This window comes from Apostichopus japonicus, chromosome 19 (genome assembly GCF_037975245.1).
Source record: "Apostichopus japonicus isolate 1M-3 chromosome 19, ASM3797524v1, whole genome shotgun sequence".
Taxonomy (NCBI): Eukaryota; Metazoa; Echinodermata; class Holothuroidea; order Aspidochirotida; family Stichopodidae; genus Apostichopus; species Apostichopus japonicus.
Genome location: NC_092579.1, coordinates 30,876,377 through 30,898,511, shown reverse-complemented (window position 1 = coordinate 30,898,511; position 22,135 = coordinate 30,876,377). Strand labels below are relative to the sequence as shown.

General features: G+C 38.7%; 2 protein-coding genes across 3 annotated transcripts in view; one reads left to right on the top strand and one right to left on the bottom strand.

The window, feature by feature from the left end:
• The first annotated feature begins 276 nt into the window (after window positions 1–276).
• Window positions 277–14,885, top strand: LOC139959816 (autocrine proliferation repressor protein A-like). The gene is made up of 11 exons (XM_071957692.1): window positions 277–382; window positions 934–1,014; window positions 1,608–1,697; window positions 2,093–2,222; window positions 3,266–3,383; window positions 4,158–4,239; window positions 4,900–4,938; window positions 6,879–6,967; window positions 9,375–9,471; window positions 10,153–10,218; window positions 10,563–14,885. The coding sequence occupies exons 1-11, from the start codon at window positions 362–364 to the stop codon at window positions 10,680–10,682; spliced, it is 933 nt and encodes a 310-aa protein (XP_071813793.1). The 5' UTR covers window positions 277–361; the 3' UTR covers window positions 10,683–14,885.
• LOC139959815 (uncharacterized) overlaps window positions 14,228–22,135 on the bottom strand; it is a 25,569-nt gene continuing 17,661 nt past the window's right edge. For both annotated transcript variants that reach the window (XM_071957690.1, XM_071957691.1), the window contains exons 7-12: window positions 21,554–21,691; window positions 20,241–20,370; window positions 19,217–19,339; window positions 17,600–17,739; window positions 16,506–16,637; window positions 14,228–16,383 (exon numbers count right to left, since the gene is read on the bottom strand). In XM_071957690.1, the coding sequence (XP_071813791.1) occupies window positions 16,246–16,383; window positions 16,506–16,637; window positions 17,600–17,739; window positions 19,217–19,339; window positions 20,241–20,370; window positions 21,554–21,691 (801 nt within the window). In that variant the 3' untranslated portion in view covers window positions 14,228–16,245. The remainder of the gene's footprint in view (window positions 16,384–16,505; window positions 16,638–17,599; window positions 17,740–19,216; window positions 19,340–20,240; window positions 20,371–21,553; window positions 21,692–22,135) is intronic.

The following is a 22,135-nucleotide window of genomic DNA, read 5'->3' as shown; positions in this document are numbered from 1 at the left end:
TCTACCAGTAAGCTGCCATGAGTCTGTCATGAGTCGATTTGTTTTGCAGGGATACTAAGAACATGTGAAATCACAATGCTCTTTATTCTAATCAGGCTACTTAAAAACAGACTTCATCTAAGGTGCTTATTTCAGAATCCACTTTAAAGAAACATTCCAAAATATAACCAAACATCGCCACACCAAAATATCACCATAAGCTGATAATAGAGTAAATGAAAGGAATGCTAACCCTCTCTGTTATAGAGATTATTTTTATTAATCTGTATAGGACTCCACTAATAGCGAATCATCGGATGAGGCGATTGCACACTCTTGGCGACTCTTTATTGAAAACAAGACGGACAACGCTGATTGGTTGATGCAATTACCAATGACAAAGGTGATTACCTTCAGTACATACAGCCAGTGGCGTAACCAGACGTTTTCATCGGGTGGGGGTGGGGGTGGTAAAGAGTTCGATTGGGGGAGTTTCGTGTGCGACCTGTTCGGACAATTTAGGTATTTTTGTAATAAACCCCATTCCCCAAACACTTGTAACAATGGTAACGGTATTGGTTAAGAATGCTTCTTTACTCAAATTAAACAGTTTATTCCTGAGTTCCATCCGCTAAATTTTTGAAGGGATTGTCTAAAAATATGAACTTGATATATTGTAGAGAAAGTCACTATACATATTAGCTTATATAACCATGTGTGCTGTTCTCATTCTGCACATAAATGTATCGTTCACCCATTGTCTGCAAAGACGCATTTCTTTATAACTTGATGATTCATTTTTTTTCAGTGAATATATGTTATTTGCCGACTCATACATTCTTCAAATTATTTTCACAGTTTCCTTAATAGTTTGCTGTAAATTGAGTGATAACGTTGTCTCTAAAACAAAATCTATAAATCATCTTGAAACTTGTATGCTCTCATGTCTGACAGGCTGTCGTTCGCGCCATGGATACGGTGACGTCATTCGCAAACTCGAAGATAAACCGGTTTTACCTCTCTGGAGCTTCCAAGGTTGGTAGGCTTTAATAATGGTGTCAAACTTTCACAGGTACGACAGTCTTAAACAATCGATGATGTCTTCACGGGGTATCCTAAAGTTCCATTCCTATGAGGAAACCCAACCAACTCCGTCCCGGAATTGAAACTATGCTTGTAACCGCTGCGCTAGATTCGTAAAATAAACCACCTAACTAGAACTATGTGCCGCAAACTAAGCATTTGGTGGATTGTATTTTCCACAGCTCTTTATTTCTACTTGGCCCGATATATCATAAAACCCACCTAAGTGGTTCCCACAATTTAGCGTATACACTTGGCATAATTAAAAAACTCAGGACAATGCCACTATAGCAGAATGCACGATTTGACTATTATTGTTTTACTGGAGAGCCCCGCCCCCCCCCCTCAACACACACACACACACACACATAGGATTCTGCTGCAATGACCCCAGTGAGAGACTTCTCCTTTATAAAGCCCATCATTCGCCTCTTGATCTTCCACAGTAGTTCAGCCCCTACCCAGTCGGAGGGGTTTGAACCCCCCTCCCCTACCTCGATGTCACGCAGACGATGATATTTTTGGCTAATATCTTACAATTTCAGAGAGGCTGGATAACGTGGACCACTGCGGCGGTGGACAATCGGATTGTCGGTATCATACCTGTCGTTATGGATATGTTGAATCTCCCTTCGGTAAGAACTACTCAACAGTAAAATTATGAATAACAAATGAATTCATAACGTATGAATAACATATGAATTCATAACGATATGAGTAACACACAGATAAATCGGGAGCTGAACTAGTCTGAGTGTTTGAGTTTTGGCTTAGTGTGTAGTTTAAGATTAAAACATTTATGTTAACGCTTATCACAGAAAGATTCGCCAATAAACGAATCAGCTTATTGGAATCCTGAAGTTGGATGATGGTAGGAAGAGATTATTGTATTTACTCAATACTTTTTTAAATAATAGGTTTCTGTAGATATTTACGTCCTCAAAGCCTATGGTGTGCTTAAACATAAACCGGTATGATGGTCCCTTTTCTTACTATTTCTACCTTTCTATTTCGTTTTTTCCTCTTTAAGAGCATCATGCACCACTACAGATCCCTCGGAGGATGGAGCTTCTCCTTGGAGCCATTCTGGTCTCAGAACATTCCTTCTTGGATACTTCATCCAAACTTCCGTAGAATGGTTGATATAATAGACCCGTTGCGTAAGCATTCAATTGAGATAGTGTAGGGTGTAACACACTCGTGCACGATAGACTCCTCACACATAGACTAGCACTTGTGTGTATATATATATATATATATATAGACTAAGAGATAGACTAGCACACATTTGGTGGTGTAGACTATAGTACACTTAGAGATAAACTAACAGAGCTTTGAGGTCATACTATAGCACGCACTTAGAGATAGACTAACAGAGCTTTGAGGTATACTATAGCACGCACTTAGAGATAGACTAACAGAGCTTTGAGGTATGCTAACATGAGCACGCATAATGGTCGGTAATACCGCTCTTAAAATTGACATACAGCATTCATATAACAAGATATGTAAAATAAGTGACCCCGATGAGCAGTTTGGCCAGGTAATGTTCTTACTGAGAAGTTCCGCCCAAAAGTGATAGAAACATAAACAGTCCCCTTACTCGTTCCTCCCAAATGAGACAAAGGCTAGGCTTAGTCCTGTCGTTGCAAAAGTGCAGTTCTGTGATTTTTTAGTTGGGTTTCTAGACTGACCAGGCTCCATCTCGACAGAATTTTCTGAGAAAGAATCAGTAGATTGAATTTCTACTAATTTGTATTAGCAATTCCATGTCTGGCATTAGTTCATACTTCAGGCGTAGTATAGCAACGTCATCAATGTACACTGAACTATATATGCTGGCTGAGAATGGGAATAGCAATAGGCCTAGCTAAATGCAATCATGTGGTTTGTTTTGCGTTTATGCTCGGTAACTTTAGGTAAATATGGACATAATGATTTTCAATCAGTACGGGGGAGGGGGTTGGGGCTTGCATCCTCTCTATGTCAATGCATATGCATGGACAGGGGTACTCATACCCCCCCCCCCCGTTACTGAGTACCCTGTCCCTTGTATAGAAAAACACTTGTAAAACTAAGGCTGCCAATGATGTCTTGCGCAAAATACTACAATGGTTGACAACCAACCAACTGTACGGTATTCCCCGTGTTGTCCTGTTTTATGATGGAATAACTCGTGCGAATATTTCTTTATTGTATACAGAATACCTTACTCGCCTAGAGATTCCCAAACAGCTAATCATAGCGGGGAACGACCAGACTTTTCTACCGGATAACTCCCATTACTTTTATAGGAATCTACTTGGAACAACGCTTCTAAGGTATATAACTGTATATCCATTTCCAGCAAACAAGTCCTTTTGGCGGGCTTAAAGAAAAGAGATATAAATGCGTTGTTGTTGCAGGAGAGGGTGAAAGTCGTCTAAGGTGAGTCGTCAGTATAGTGGCGTGCAAACGTTTTCCGACGGAAGCCTATTTAGACTATCATTTAGATCGACGATTAGATCTAAACGCAAGGGTGTGGTAACAGAAACTCTTGGAAAGATGGCAGGTATGCCCCACATGTATGTATTTTAGACCCTCCTGCAAGCAGGAACTCGCGAAGAAGCCTCATTGGCTTATCAAAGCCGCAAGCTGACCGAGGTCAGTCTCTTACATTCATATTTAACGTCATGATTATGAATTGTCAACAGCTCTGTAACTGCCAGGACGACATACATTAATCTTGGAGTGACTCGAACCCAATCCATAACCCGGACAGCATACCTGAGACCGTCCTTTGCCCGAAGGATTTGTCTCTTTCTTCCTCGACTGATTGTAAAGAAATTTACTGAACGCTTTCCTCCATGACTTACGATAAAGGTGCTGGCCATGGCCCCCATTCCCATTTTGTGTGCACGTTACTGGTCGTCATTACAAGACTTTCTTGCATGAATTCACTTGTGAATGTACAAACCCATATTCCTCTTTGTCAGTTACCCGATTGGCTGTTTGCAACTTATCCTTTATGATACTTTGTCAGTTGAAGGAGATTAAAAGTTTGATGATCTCTAACTGTTACCATAATTCAATCTTGATTATTCTATCTTTTACAGAATTGTTCCTAATGCATTACACACACAAATTGGAAGGGAAGCCAGCAAGGTTCTGTCGAGTTTTATCCTAATGATGGAAGAGGTAACTCATTATGTTATTTTAATAATTTCATTAGGAGATGGTGGGGTGGGTGCGTTTCTATGTGGGCCCTATAAACTATGCCGATTGTTGCATTATATTGTAATGCACTGCAGTTTTTAGTTTTTAAATTATACAAGTTTGGAAGAATGGTCTAGATAAGTAGAACAACTTCTATAAAGAGCAGACTTCTATGTAAGATTGGACCAAGGGGAATATAATATATATATATATATATATATATATATATATATATATATATATATATATATATTCATACATATATATATATATATATATATGCATCCATATACGTGGCATATATATATATATATATATATATATATATATATATATATATATATATATTCATACATATATATATATATATATGCATCCATATACGTGGCATATATATATATATATATATATAAACATAATTTAAATTGTAGTGAATTGGAGAATCCAATACAGTGAAAAATATGTTGGATATTGGTGTTATTTACATACATATACGTGGCATGTACCTGTATTGCCTGGATTTATTGCAACTCTTGCTATACATGTTGCCATAAAATTATGTACTAGATATAACAGACATGAGTGATTGTTGTTACTTATATTGAGAATATAATAATTCGTACTGCTCTGCATCATTCCCAGGCTTGGAGACTACCGAAAATGACTTGGACTCGCGCTGAGGTAAGAGGTTGAGTCTACTAAGAGAGCTTGTCTATAACAATCATAATAAAAAATGTTTAGCCTTTGAAGAAGATCCTGCTAGGATCGAAACGTCAGGCCAACTTATTTTTACACATTCTCCTACACCAGGCTCTCTAGTGGATAAGCAGTTTGCTAACAGTTTTATTTTATTTTGATATATAACAATCAAACAGTTAGATTCCTTGGCGAAAGGTGGAGTGAGTGGTGTTAACTTCAATGAGTACCTGTTAAGTGTGGTGAGCTGTGATTATGTTTGGTCTGTGTTGTGGACAGTTGTGGTTAGTAGCAAGGAGTCGTGGATAGTTGAGGATAGTGGGTGTTTGAGAGTTGTGTGTAGTTATATATATAGTGGTGCTGACGGTGATCGAGATGGAGTGAGTCGTGGATAGTTGCAGATAGCGGGGCTTTGGAAAGAATCGTAGATAGTTGTGGGTATAGTAGTAGGGAGGTGTGGTGAGCCGTGGATAGTTGAGCATAGTGGGGCTTACATAGAGTTGTGTGTAGTTGTAGGAAGTGTGTCGTGGATATTAGTAGGGAATTGTGGGGAGGTGTGGTGAGCCGTGGAGAGTTGAGCATAGTGGGGCTTACATAGAGTTGTGTGTAGTTGTAGGAAGTGTGTCGTGGATAGTTGTGGGTAGTAGTAGGGAGGTGTGGTGAGCCGTGGATAGTTGGGCATAGTGGGGCTTACATAGAGTTGTGTGTAGTTGTAGGAAGTGTGTCGTGGATATTAATAGGGAGGTGTAGGGAGGTGTGGTGAGCCGTGGATAGTTGGGCATAGTGGGGCTTACATAGAGTTGTGTGTAGTTGTAGGAAGTGTGTCGTGGATAGTTGTGGGTGGTAGTAGGGAGGTGTGGTGAGCCGTGGATAGTTGGGCATAGTGGGGCTTACATAGAGTTGTGTGTAGTTGTAGGAAGTGTGTCGTGGATATTAGTAGGGAGGTGTGGGGAGGTGTGGTGAGCCGTGGATAGTTGGGCATAGTGGGGCTTACATAGAGTTGCGTGTAGTTGTAGGGAGTGAGTCGTGGATAGTTGCAGATAGCGGGGCTTTGGAAAGAATCGTGGATAGTTGTGGGTGGTAGTAGGGAGGTGTGGTGAGCCGTGGATAGTTGGGCATAGTGGGGCTTACATAGAGTTGCGTGTAGTTGTAGGGAGTGAGTCGTGGATAGTTGCAGATAGCGGGGCTTTGGAAAGAATCGTGGATAGTTGTGGGTAGTAGTAGGGAGGTGTGGTGAGCCGTGGATAGTTGGGCATAGTGGGGCTTACATAGAGTTGCGTGTAGTTGTAGGGAGTGAGTCGTGGATATTAGTAGGGAGGTGTGGGGAGGTGTGGTGAGCCGTGGATAGTTGGGCATAGTGGGGCTTACATTGAGTTGTGTGTAGTTGTAGGGAGTGAGTCGTGGATAGTTGTGGGTGGTAGTAGGGAGGTGTGGTGAGCCGTGGATAGTTGGGCATAGTGGGGCTTACATTGAGTTGTGTGTAGTTGTAGGGAGTGAGTCGTGGATATTATTAGGGAGGTGTGGGGAGGTGTGGTGAGCCGTGGATAGTTGGGCATAGTGGGGCTTACATAGAGTTGTGTGTAGTTGTAGGAAGTGTGTCGTGGATATTAGTAGGGAGGTGTGGGGAGGTGTGGTGAGCCGTGGATAGTTGGGCATAGTGGGGCTTACATAGAGTTGTGTGTAGTTGTAGGAAGTGTGTCGTGGATATTAGTAGGGAGGTGTAGGGAGGTGTGGTGAGCCGTGGATAGTTGGGCATAGTGGGGCTTACATTGTATATACACCAAGCAAGCCCAATACTGTCAAGTGTCATTAGCCACCCGTCTATTCATGTCCTTACTGTGTCTCCATTGATAGGCTACACTTTTCTATTTGACTTCGCATGTACTGTATTATCAATCCATCATTTCCATCCAAATTCATCGAAGAACGCAACACACGGTTCGATCCTTGTTGAGACTGAAATGGAACCTGTACGTGTTGGAGGCTGGGTGGCACTTACACTGAGTGGAACGAGGTAAGACCTCTCTATCACTACTCTGATCATAATATCAATGATTATTATTATGTTTTTATTGCGTTACCCAAATATTAATGCAATATCAGTTCGAATATAGGCGCCAATGGGGGTAACATCAGTTCTAATATATGGAGGTAATATCAGTTCTAATACATGGGGCTAATATCAGTTCTTATATATGGGGCTAATATCAGTTCTTATATATGGGGCTAATATCAGTTCTTATATATGGGTTAATATCAGTTTTTATAGATGGGCTAATGTCAGTCCTAATATGTGGGGGTAATATCAGTTCTTAGATTCAGATTAGTGAAAGTTACACAGTTTTAAGTAATAAATTAGAAGCATCTCTCTTGTAAAGCATTGTATTATCGGCCTAGTCTTCCGATAAGCGTAACTTAGGGTTGAAAGAAATCAGTGAGAGCAGGCAGTAATGATATTAACTTACATATATATATTTTCAAATCTCTTATTGAACGAATTATCAGCCCCCTGGTTACATCGTCATTTAACCCTCCCCATCCTGCCCTACCCTTCTTCACCTCACACACTCCGCTCCTAGGGTTAAAAGAAATCAGCGAGAGCAGGCAGTAATGATATTTACTTACATTAATGAATTTTTTCAAATCTCATTTAGGACGAATTATTAGGTCCCCCTGGTAACATCATTTACCCCCCCCCCTTTCTCCCCTACCCTTCCTCACACTCATCGCTTCTCTTACACTTAATATATGAGATATCCTCGTAAAGCGTGATGATCTAGGTCCCTCATTAATCTAATGCATGGAAGGAACTCGAAACTTTCTTCCTTGTCCGCATATTCCAAGCTTTCTCCAAGAAAAGAGTTACAGTACCTATTACCCATATGTTATGTAAATAATTAAAAACAGCCTCCCTCCTCATAAAACGTGATGATCTATGTCCCTCGTTAATCTAAAGCATGGATGAACTCTCAACTTTAAGCATATTCCAAAGTTTTTCCACAAAAGAGCTACAGAACCTACAACACACAAATTATGAAATGTCACTGAAAGGCATCCGTAGGGACATCGTTTTTCGGTCCACATTTGAATTTCCATTTTATCTTTAATCTGCTTTTCATACATATCTTTTAATGTGATTGTTATAATGATCACATCTAAGGACTTTTGAGTCGTATTTCTGTATCCAGTGTAATTGTCTCGCTGAGATATAAAAGGATGAATTTTCCGCACATTTTCACGGTAGGCCCCTCTGTTCAAGGTCAATGTACGACTATAACATTAGGTCCACTAAGTGCGGATATTGGTCTCCATTTGCCACTATTGCAGTAAACCCAACCGAGCAACGTATATACGGTGTCTCTTTAATGACATCATTATTAACAAAGTCGAAAAGAATTTTTAGTCTCTTTGGTGTTATTTTAAAAGTATTTCTGATTACATTACGTACAGATTTGCCCTCCCTCCTTTTCTATGAGAAAGGTACATATGGGAAACATGATAATGACCGTGATAAAATCAATTTCAAGATTACTAATGATCAATTCGCTCAATTTGTTCCAAACAATGGTTGAAAAGTGAAATGAATTCCTTTCTCATTCATTCATTTTATTTAAGTATGTTGAACGCTTACGATAACGTGCCATTAGGAATCGTTGCAGACGCTCACCCAAACTGTTAAAAAATACCGCCCTCCCACCTTCTCTTCCTACACTGCGCTCCCAACAGTGGCGAAGCGTCCATACAGTCATACAGTCCCCCCTGACGGACTCAAATGGACTGCTGGCGCCCTTTTCAGCTATTTACCACTTTTTACTTATTCGCGATTATTAACTTTTTATTGCGCTCTCATCTACCTATGACATTTGTCACATTTTGTTCGCGATGACACCTATTTATTTTTCGTTTATCTGCAAATAGCAAGGCCCGGAAAGGGCCGTTTCCGGCGATCTAGGGAGTATCTTTACTCAAAAAAATTTCTGTACGCTTCGCGCCAACCTGCGGTGGCGCTCCGCTTAGATAAATTCGAAATCGCACATACAGACCATTCTCGCCCCCTCTGTCCAATACCCCTAGCTCCGCCACTGTTAATATCAGTTCTTATAGATGGGGATAATATCATTTCTTATAACTGGGGGTAATATCAGTTCTAACCAACGGCGTCAGCACGTTAAGTTTAGTACTGCCGGCATCGTCTCAGAGGCTTCAGTCCTCATAATATAATATAAATGACGATTTATGTTGTTTTTAACCTAAGCCTAGCTATACAAATTGCAAGAACATCTGTATGCAGTTATACAGAGTATAACAAACCACGAAGAACTACTCTTGAAAATTTAGTGCTAAAAATAGAGCTTACGTGAACATAAAATACTTGTAACAAAAATCACTGAAATTTTCTTACATCTTGCATGAAATTTTAGAAGGGACTTTCGACGGCTTATGGCTAAGGAACCGGGATCAAGTGTCCAGCCAGTTCCCCAAGACGTTCGATTTGACAATTTTGAAGTCAATACACTGGTAATTTAAAATTAGCTTAGTAGTAATGTTAACTAACAATGTATTAACACTAATAATAATACACTTTGCGATAATTATTGAATATCAACCGACCATGAAAGGCGTGACCAGGGATATACGCAGTATTCCTACTTTTACAGTCAATAAAAGATAAATTTAAGCAGAATTTTGTCTTGTAATGCCATCGTTTAAGGGAAAGATTATTTTAGTGTACGTGATGTTATAGCTATTTCGGTTTCAAGATATATAATATGATAAATCGTTGGAATGCTCCTATAAGGCAACATTCATTATGAAGTCGGCTCCTCGGAGCATTATTCCATTGTTTTATTCCACTGTAATAACAAAACCAAAACTTGTTCTTTTAACTTCGTATAAACAACATGATATTTGCGGCCATAAGTTTTGTTTTCCATTGAGTTTGTGTTGCATTTAAGGAACTGATCTTATGTTTTGTGTGTTAGACTTGGTAGTCCAGTCACTTCATTTGATGTGTACAGAGCTATTGGTCAATCTAACCGGTAACTATGATGAGAAGTCATTTATTAAGAGACAGATCAGCACTTCATACTGTTCTAATATTTTTCACTGGCTTTACACTTGATACGGAAGATGATCCTCTCATAGTTACCAGTGTTTTAACGATCATTTAATGACATTGTGCTTTTTCTATGTGTTCAGACACCAACTACTTTCGAAGCGGTGATCAGCATTCCAGCTCATAGATGGGCCTGTTTCTTTATTGAGGTACGTGAAAGCTCGTTCTGTTGAGGTAACTTTACTCTGTCCAATGTTGAACAGTTATTCTAATCGGTAACAATTTCAGAGCAATGGCGTTAATGGGGGGGGGGGGGGGGTTGGTCTTACAACTGAACAGTAGTGATTCTATTCCCCATTTCAAATCTTCCCCCCCCCCCACACCACAGTAGTATTTATGAGCACAACATTAATAATGTATAGTCTACATATATGCCCAAGAATCCTCCAAAACAGGGAGGACCCTCAAATCCCCTACATGGGTCGACTTCAACGAATCCATGGCCATGTCAGGTTTTAGTTGGTGAATCATCTATTTACTTTTCTATCCGTAGCTTCATTTTCTCGCACCAGGTAATGAAATCATGTCGACCACAACAGAGGTGCACATTGTTCCGTCCACTTTTCCGACAAAGCCATGCAATGCAGAGGAATGTATCAGCCATCTTGTATGATCCCAGCCGGCCGTTGACTGCGTGCTAGCAGGCTAAGCTATACTGCTTGAACCATTTCGAGAAATAAAACCGAATCCACCGAAATCGATTACATTTTATTTGTTAAGCGATAGAATTTTGATAAGCTACGTGAATGATGTGTCTCTCTTTACACCTCAAACGTTGAAAATTTGAAACTAACAAATACTGCCATAACTGAATTCCTTTAAACATGGCTGATTCTCGTTTCATCACGGTTTCTGGACTCGGTCCTAATTCAGCCTTAGAACTGTTTCATTCATGTGGCAGCCTCCCACTCATACTTTCCCGTCAATCCGTCTAGAACCCCCCCCCCCTTCCCAACCGAACCTCGTTTGTTAAAGGAATATCTAATGATTAGAGACACTCATTCTAATGTTAAATCAGCAAAGAGCAAGCAATAATGATTTTATCACTAAGATTTTTTATTAATTTCTTAGTTACACCGTCATTTAACTTCCCACTCAATCCTACACTCCCTGATACCCTTCCATCCCAATGTAGGAAACTGCATCGTTACACGCAACACGCAACGATCTTTGTTCTACTCAATTGATCCTTACTGAGTCTCTCAACTTAAAAGCATATTTTTTCCAAATAGATTTGTGACAGTAACACAGGTTTTAAGTAATACATTAGAAGCATCTCTCTTGTTAAAGCATTGTATTATCGGCCTAGTCTTCTGATAAGCGTAACTAAGGGTTGATAGAAATCAGTGAGAGCAGGCATTAATAATATTAACTTACATATATATATTTTCAAATCTCTTATTGAACGAATTATCAGCCCCCTGGTTACATCGTCATTTATCCCTCCCCATCCTGCCCTACCCTTCTTCACCTCATACACTCCGCTCCTAGGGTTAAAAGAAATCAGCGAGAGCAGGCAGTAATGATATTCAATTACATTAATGAATTTTTTCAAATCTCATTTAGGACGAATTATTACGTCCCCTGGTAACATCATTTACCCCCCCCCCATTCTCCCCTACCCTTCCTCACACTCACCGCTTCTTTTACACCTAATATATGAGATATCCCCGTAAAGCGTGATGATCTAGGTCCCTCATTAATCTAATGCATGGGAGGAACTCGAAACTTTCTTTGTTATCCGCCTATTCCAAGCTTTCTCCAAGAAAAGAGTTACAGTACCTATTACCCAAATGTTATGTAAATAATTAAAAACAGCCTCCCTCCTCATAAAACGTGATGATCTATGTCCCTCATTAATCTAAAGCATGGATGAACTCTCAACTTTAAGCATATTCCAAAGTTTTTCCACAAAAAGAGCTACAGAACCTACTACACACAAATTATGCAAATGTCACTGAAAGGCATCCGTGGGGACATCGTTTTTTGGTCCACATTTGAGTTTCCATCATATCTTTAATCTGCTTTTCATACATATCTTTCAATGTGATTGTTATAATGATCACATCTAAGGACTTTTGAGTCGTATTTCTGTATCCAGTGGAATTGTCTCGCTGAGATATAAAAGGATGAATTTTCTGTACGTTTTCACGGTAGGCCCCTCTGTTCAAGGTCAATGTACGACTATAACATTAGGTCCACTAAGTGCGGATATTGGTCTCCATTTGCCACTATTGCAGTAAACCCAACCGATCAACGTATTTACGGTGTCTCTTAAAAGACATCATTATTAACAAAGTCGAAAAGAATTTTTAGTCTCTTTGGTGTCATTTTAAAATTATTTCTGATTACATTACATACAGATTCGCCCTCCCTCCTTTTCTATGAGAAAGGTACATATGGGAAACATGACAATGACCGTGATAAAATCAATTTCAAGATTACTAACGATCAATTCGCTGAATTTGTTTCAAAACATGGTTGAAAAGTGAAATGAATTCCTCCTCATTCATTTATTTTATTTGAGCATGTTGAACGCTTGCGATAACATGTCATTACGAATCATTGCAGACGCTCACTCAAACCGTTAAAAAATACCGCCCCTCCCCCTTGTCTTCCACACTGCGCTCCCAACAGTGGCGGAGCGTCCACCGTGACAGTCAGGGGGCAGATGCCCCCCCCCCTCCCTGACGGACTCAAATGGACTGCTGGCGCCCTTTTCAGCTATTTACCAATTTTCACTTATTCGCGATTATTGCGCTTTGATCTACCTATTGACATTTGTCACATTTTGTTGGCGATGACACCTATTTATTCTTTGTTTATCTGCAAATTAGCAAGGCCCGGAAAGGGTCATTTCCGGCGATCTAGGGAGTATCTTAACTCAAAAAAATTCTGTACGCTCCGCGCCAACCTGTGGTGGCGCTCTGCTTAGATAAAGTCGAAAGCGCCCATACAGACCATTCTCGTCCCCTCTGACCAATACTCCTAGCTCCGCCACTGTGTTTCATTCATGTGGCTCATCCGTGCTGTGCTGTGCAACAAAGACTGGGCAACTAAATCCTTTATTACTTTTTTTTGTGGGGGAGGGGTAGGGTTAGTTTAAAAGGGAGGAGTGTACACCCTTTCGCCCATGGATTTGCGCCTACGACATGGGGGTGTTAAGGTTTCCCATTGTCTTCATGGCAACCCATTGGGAAGGAAACCAGTTTCTAGTGGGCTAAGCAACCAAGATAAGACAACAGCTCATGAAATACTAGTGAGGGAGGGGAGGAGAGGTAGGGAGGGGAAGGAGAGTGAGCAGGGGTGGAGAGTGGTATAGTAAGGATAGGGGGGAGGATGGGAAGAAAGAAGTGGGGTACGGAAGGAGACAAAAGGAAGGGAGAAGAGGGGGCAATGATGGAGGGAGAAGAAGGGTGGAGAGGAAGGGAGAGAAGGGGTAGTGAGGGAGGGACAGGGGGAAGTCAGGTAGGGAGACAAGAGGTATAGGGTGATGGAGAAGAGGGGAAATGAGAGGAGGGGTTAAAGGGAGGGACATGGAGGAGAAGTGAGGTATGTAGACAAGAGGCAGGAAGGAGAGAGGAGGGGGATTGAGGAGAGTGAGGAGGGGTAGAGACATTGTTGAATACATTGTAAGTTCATGAACTAACATGTCGGTATGATATAACTTCGATGCTGAATATTCATGTCAAACTATATAACCAAAACTTCAGCCAGTTGGGACAATTCAAGAATCCAAAGAGAGGATGGGGTTGGGGTGTGTGAGGAGGAGGTTAAGATTCCAGGGACCTACTTTCCCACCATGACACCCATCATTCCATTATACACATTTAAATTCTAGGACACATCTTTCTAGACAACATAAAGCCAATATGCTGCCAACAGTCATAATAGTAGCCACATTTTTAAAGTATACGAGAGTAGTTAATGTAAACTGCGCATAGACAGATCATTTACTAGATCCATATACCAAGTGTGAAGTTCATTAAAGATTTACTTTGAGGCTATTGTGATGGTGTCACACTTTGACCTCTGTTAACCTCAAATGATCTTTGATTCCACAAGGAATCAAAAACAGTAGGTACTTTTGATGTCCAGACAACTCATGTTGTTGTTTACCAAGAAAGACCAAAGGCCAAAAAAGACAAAAGACAAAACTTGAGTAGAACCCAAACTAAGATATAATGATATTTGACAAAGAATTGGTTAAGATATCGACAAATAAAATAAAATAGTGTAACTTTGTGCATAATGCACTGGTAAACAAGATACACTGTTGACCAACTCCACCCTTACTGCATGACTAAAGTGACAGACAAGATTCATACACAAGATTAGGCAGACAATTCACAAATTGATAAAGTAATTGAAAAGTTTGATTCTACACATTTTTAAATTCCTTTTAATGCTAATCTAGGTACACTAGGCTGTTCTTACCCAAAAATATATCCATACATTTATCTTACATGATTCTATATTACCCATCTGGAAATCTCTTTAGTAACATCAGATTCTACCATATGTGACCAGAATACAACTTTACAAACTGCTAAAGCCTTGCCAGAAAGAACCTCAGAACAAACAATAAATATTCTGAAGTTTTGCATCAAACCAAACCAAATCATCATCATAAGTGAAGGTAAACAATAAATTCCATGTCAAAGTTGCAAATAAGGACACAACCTCCCTTAAGTGACTACACTTGACTGTGGGAGCAGCCATGCTAACATAGATACATGAAGTACTAAACACTGAAGAGGGGTTTAGTGCCTACACATGGCTGTAAGAGCAGCCATGCTAAACATAAATACATGAAGTACTAAACACTGAAGAGGTGTTTAGTGACTACACATAGCTGAAAGAGCAGCCATGCTAAACATAAATACATGAAGTACTAAACACTGAAGAGGGGTTTAGTGACTACACTTGGCTGTAAGACTGAGCAGCCATGCTAACATAGATACATAAAGTACTAAACACTGAAGAGGGGTTTAGTGCCTACACATGGCTCTAAGAGTAGCCATGCTAACATAAATACATGAAGTACTAAACACTGAAGAGGTGTTTAGTGACTACACTTGGCTGTAGGAGTAGCTATGCTAACATAGATACATGAAGTACTAAACACTGAAGAGGGGTTTAGTGCCTACACATAGCTGTAAGAGTAGCCATGCTAACATAGATACATGAAGTACTAAACACTGAAGAGGTGTTTAGTGACTACACATAGCTGTAAGAGTAGCCATGCTAACATAAATACATGAAGTACTAAACACTGAAGAGGTGTTTAGTGACTACACATAGCTGTAAGACTGAGCAGCCATGCTAACATAGATACATGAAGTACTAAACACTGAAGAGGTGTTTAGTGACTACACATAGCTGTAAGAGTAGCCATGCTAACATAGATACATGAAGTACTAAACACTGAAGAGGGGTTTAGTGACTACACATAGCTGTAAGAGGAAAAGAGATCTAAACATTTAAAACATCTTTTCTCTAATTCTTCTTGTTAATCAACAAAATAGTTTGTGTATATAGTCAATCCAATGACACAGCAGTACTTCTTCCATCAGTACATTAATGTTCATATATTCTATGATAAAAAATAAATAGTAATTATCTGAAAGAGACATAGCTGTCAACAATATCACAACTAGCCTCACATTCAATACAAATACATATAAATACATATTTCAATGCTCTCTAATTTATTGGCATATCTATTTCAGTTGACCATGGCTTAGTAAAGGATTCCCTATTTACAAACCTGTTTCAAATCTAATCCTTATTAATAATGAAACTCCATAATATTGAACACTAGCTTCCCCAACACCTCAGCTTAACCCCTCCTTCACTCAACCCCTCTTCCAACCACCTCTTATAACTTCTCTCCACATTTCCTTCCCCCAATCATTTCAGTGAGTTTATTGGTTTCTATTGCACAGAAGACATGGATTACTCAACAGATGCATGGAGAATTCAGAAACATTTAATTCCATCCTCCCAAGCTATCACACAAAGCAATCAAACTGTACATGCCCTGAACGACAGCAAGAAATGGAAAAGTCGGCTCAGTTCCTAAAAATGAAAGAAATTGAAAGATTCCATTTAACTAAAGAGGGTTGTCCCTCCAGGAAAGAGGACCATTGGCAGTATGGGCCGTTATTTTACTCTCAGGTTATTGATACTTTTACGAGATTCTTCAAGTATTCCAGAGAAGGGCGATCGTCAGGATTCCAGCAACAGCACTGCTCAACAATATTCTGTGGATCGCTAACTGGGGAAGTTGGTGGCTTACTGTTTGTACGAATCTAAAGAGGAGAAAATGTACAATTGATAGTGTGTGAGCATTGAAACCTCTGAGACAATTATATTGGACTGCTAGCATGCTAACAGTGTGGACAACACTGTCATCAAACAATCAGAAACTTACTGTGTGTCTTGCTTGAGCCAGAGTCTTGTGTTTTACCTCCCTGTAAGGCTTAGTTTTGGTTATCAATTGGTACCAAAGGACTCCAAGACCCCAGATGTCTGCAGCATAACTTACATCACCTAACTCCAAAATCTGGAATGAAGCAATGGATATAGTTTCAACATTAATAGCAGCTCAGTGTATCATCTCAAGTCACTTCAGGATAATGTCTGAATGGTTCACAACTTACAGTTCATGACAAACAATGTATGCTTGGATACCAAGCAACAGTTACCAAGCAACTGCTACCTCAAAAGAACATGTCCAGGCAATGACTATCTCAAAAGAACATGTCCTCTACCTCCAGGGATCATGTCTGGATGGTTCACAACTTACAGTTCATGACAAACTATGTATGCTTGGATACCAAGCAACAATTACCAAGCAACTGAACATGTCCAGCCAATGACTATCTCAAAAGAACATGTCCAAGCAATGACTATCTCAAAAGAACATGTCCTCGACCTCCTTGGTTCATGTCTGGATGGTTCACAACTTACAGTTTATGACAAACAATGTATGCTTGGATACCAAGAAACAGTTACCAAGCAACTGCTACCTCAAAAGAACATGTCCAAGCAATGACTATCTCAAAAGAACATGTCCTCTACCTCCAGGGATCATGTCTGGATGGTTCACAACTTACAGTTTATGACAAACAATGTATGCTTGGATACCAAGAAACAGTTACCAAGCAACTGCTACCTCAAAAGAACATGTCCAAGCAATGACTATCTCAAAAGAACATGTCCTCTACCTCCAGGGATCATGTCTGGATGGTTCACAACTTACAGTTTATGACAAACAATGTATGCTTGGATACCAAGCAACAGTTACCAAGCAACTGCTACCTCAAAAGAACACGTCCAAGCAATGACTATCTCAAAAGAACATGTCCTCTACCTCCAGGGTTCATATAACTGATGTGGTATGACTGATGACATATAGCACCATGACAGCACCTTTTCATGTTCATGTGACTGATGATAGTTAGCACTATGCCAATATTATGCCAGAAATCTGTACGATATTGACTGTTTATGTGTATTCCTTACCTCTGGTGCAGCTATCCGAGGGGAGATACCCTCCAACAGTGTAGCATCCACTTTGACAGAAGGAGCACCATCTGGTATCAGAGTTAAAGAACCTTGGCTGATCAACAGAGTTGTAGGTTTGCCATAAATGATATTATCCGCTGTCAGAGAAATGAAACAGTTAGTAAGGTAAACTCAAACCATTGAACACAAAATAGCATTGACTCACAACAAACACTATACAATATGCTAGCTTAATGTCAAAGGAGGAATAAATAATTAAAAAATTCCAATATAACAAATCCAAACAATATAATATCATATCATATCGTATTAAAAATTAATAATATAGTATTACAATTTAATAATATAGTATTACAATTTAAAAATATCATATTAAAATTTAATAATGTAATATTATTAATATATAATATATCAATAAATATAATATAATATAAAATAAAATAAATCCAATTCCACAGTGAACACTTTGACAATTTATTTCTAAATGTACAGAGTGAAGAAGAATAACAACCCAATTAAGATCGAGAATGTAATCACATTGTTTAAAGAATGTTTATGGTGGTAATGTGGTAACTTAATCCATTATACTCACAATCCCAATTAAGATCGAGAATGTAATCACATTGTTTAAAGAATGTTTATGGTGGTAATGTGGTAACTTAATCCATTATACTCACAATCCCAATTAAGATCGAGAATGTAATCACATTGTTTAAAGAATGTTTATGGTGGTAATGTGGTAACTTAATCCATTATACTCACAATCCCAATTAAGATCGAGAATGTAATCACATTGTTTAAAGAATGTTTATGGTGGTAATGTGGTAACTTAATCCATTATACTCACAATCCCAATTAAGATCGAGAATGTAATCACATTGTTTAAAGAATGTTTATGGTGGTAATGTGGTAACTTAAGCCATTATACTCACAATCCCAATTAAGATCGAGAATGTAATCACATTGTTTAAAGAATGTTTATGGTGGTAATGTGGTAACTTAAGCCATTATACTCACAATCCCAATTAAGATCGAGAATGTAATCACATTGTTTAAAGAATGTTTATGGTGGTAATGTGGTAACTTAAGCCATTATACTCACAATCCCAATTAAGAGAGAGAATGTAATCACATTGTTTAAAGAATGTTTATGGTGGTAATGTGGTAACTTAAGCCATTATACTCACAATCCCAATTAAGATCGAGAATGTAATCACATTGTTTTAAAGAATGTTAATGGTGTAAATGTGGAAACTTTAGCTATTATACTCACAATCCCAATTAAGATCGAGAATGTAATCACATTGTTTAAAGAATGTTTATAGTGGTAATGTGGTAACTTAATCCATTATACTCACAATCCCAATTAAGATCGAGAATGTAATCACATTGTTTAAAGAATGTTTATGGTGGTAATGTGGTAACTTAAGCCATTATACTCACAATCCCAATTAAGATCGAGAATGTAATCACATTGTTTAAAGAATGTTTATGGTGGTAATGTGGTAACTTAATCCATTATACTCACAATCCCAATTAAGATCGAGAATGTAATCACATTGTTTTAAAGAATGTTAATGGTGTAAATGTGGAAACTTTAGCCATTATACTCACAATCCCAATTAAGAAAGAGAATATTGTGCTGATGGAGGAAACTCAGGGCTGAAACAACTTCTTCAAATGGAATCTGCCAATCCCAGTCACCTTCCGTCTCCAAGATTTCTTGAAATGATAATCCTATGTAAGAAATATAACAAGTTGCCTTCTGGAGGATTGTTTCTGAACCGAGTGATGTCATTGAACAAATTAATACACTGAATTAATGCAACTGAGCCAAGTTTAACCAAGAGATGAAACTGAGCCAAGTTACGTCAATTGTGACTCAAGAATCAAACTTCAAGTAGTACATGTCTGTGTTACATATGATGCAAAGATTTTCTCTATTTGTTTCTATTTGGATAAACTTGGTTTATCTAATCAATATAGGGTGCTTCCACATACAACAGAAGAAATTCATGCAAGGTTTCTTCCTTCAGATATCTTGTTTAAACATTTCTGACTTTGACCTCTGATGACCACAAACGACCTTTATCTTCTTATGCAAATATAGCGTTCATCTATTCAGTATGGGGCATCCATATACAGCAGATGATAATCTCCAAAGATTCAATGCATGTGACAACCAGATTGCATGGTTTTCTGACCTCAAATGACCTTTAACTTCTAGTAAAAAGAATGGGAAACATGCATATACTCCAAACAGATTATCAGTACAGGGTTAACCTATTAAACATAGATATGAGATCTATCTACAGTAAGCTATCACACTGGACTGACTAACTGACTGACTGACTGACTGTCTGATGTGTTTACATCAAATGACCACTGACCTCCACTACAAACAATACAGAGCATCCACATACCACAAACCACCATCATCAATAGTGCAATGACATACCACATACCACCACCATCAATAGTGCAATGACATACCACATACCACCATCATCAATAGTGCAATGACATACCACCATCATCAATAGTGCAATGACATACCACATACCACCATCATCAATAGTGCAATCACATACCACCATCATCAATAGTGCAATGCAAAAACAAACTAAATTTCTCTCACCTTTCACAAAGTCTGAAATGACAAAAAGATGGGCCTCCGTATCAACCAGGTCAATCACGTTCACCCAGTTGTCACAGTCAAGACCCTGAATTATCTGCAGAGCTGGCAATAAGGTTTCTCTTTTTGTAAGCTAAAGTAAAGCAGAAGAAGAAAAAACAAGAAATATACAATCTAGTTAATATCTGCCATTTCAAGTACATAGCAACAGAAACACTAATTAGACTTAAGCTGCTCCAATTGTGTTCAGAGCTTCATGACAAGACTTTCCCTATTAACATCAATCATTTGCACAATTTTGTATAGAATAGGACAAAAACTTAAAAGTAGCTCCTCTTGTTTCTCACAGCTTTAATCATGATCGATTTTGTCAGAAGTGCAAATGTCTGGCATTGATAGAAATTCTGTGAAACAGTACCATACTATAACCATGTGATTAAAAGGGAATTAATTAAACCAACATATGTCTGTGGCATGTCCGGCATGTGTTCTGGTATGGAGAATTAATAGTACCAGCATGTGTCTGTGTTCTGGTAAGGAGAATTAATAGAAACCAGCATGTGTCTGTGTTCTGGTAAGGAGAATTAATAGTACCGGCATGTGTCTGTGTTCTGGTATGGAGAATTAATAGTACCAGAATGTGTCTGTGTTCTGGTAAGGAGAATTAATAGTACCGGCATGTGTCTGTGTTCTGGTATGGAGAATTAATAGTACCGGCATGTGTCTGTGTTATGGTATGGAGAATCAATAGTACCAGCATGTGTCTGTGTTCTGGTATGGAGAATTAATAGTACCAGAATGTGTCTGTGTTCTGGTATGGAGAATTAATAGTACCGGCATGTGTCTGTGTTCTGGTATGGAGATTTAATAGTACCGGCATGTGTCTGTGTTATGGTATGGAGAATCAATAGTACCAGAATGTGTCTGTGTTCTGGTATGGAGAATTAATAGTACCAGAATGTGTCTGTGTTCTGGTGAGGAGAATTAATAGTACCAGAATGTGTCTGTGTTCTGGTATGGAGAATTAATAGTACCGGTATGTGTCTGTGTTCTGGTGAGGAGAATTAATGGTACCGGCATGTGTCTGTGTTCTGGTGAGGAGAATTAATAGTACCGGTATGTGTCTGTGTTCTAATTAATTTATAATATTTATGATTTATAATAATTAATAATTTATAATTGATAATTTATTCATAATAATATTACTGTTTTAAATGTGCTTGGTCCATGGCAAAATACTGCAATATTGCTTCAACTCATATTAATATCGATATTAACCTATACAGGATGCATGACATTGCATCAAGAAGATATACCTGTTTGATAACTACAGTGGAATGCTGATTGTCATTCCTTTTCAAACGAGCAAGCAGCACATTGAACTTGCCAAAGTCACCCAAGAAGTGGAAAGGATGGAATTCGCATGCGTCCTTTGCAATATCACTATCAGGAATCTGAAAAATATTTAAACAAATGAAAATGTTAACACATTTGCAGTCAAAAGCTGTATACCTTTCTTCATCTAAACTTCTTTAAATGTACATATTGAATACATACCTTAACTACTGTAAACTTGATCTCATTTCACACTGTAGTTGCTTTTTTTGTGTTGAAACAATACTATCAAAGGCAAGACAAAATAAAACTTTCTACAACAAAAAGTTCCAACAGAACTAGTACAAAGCTTAACTTTGGCATTACAATTTAGACTTTTGTTATTGTTGAGCTGAAATTATGTTTGACCTTCTCGTTTACTCTGTGATCTGAACATGAACTGTATGATGCTCATATAAGCAGTTTAAGATTGAAACTAACATGTCTACAACATTGTCTGACTTTGGGTTCCACTGGCCTCAAATGACATTGCCATGAAACAATAGGGTTCTTTGCACTCATTA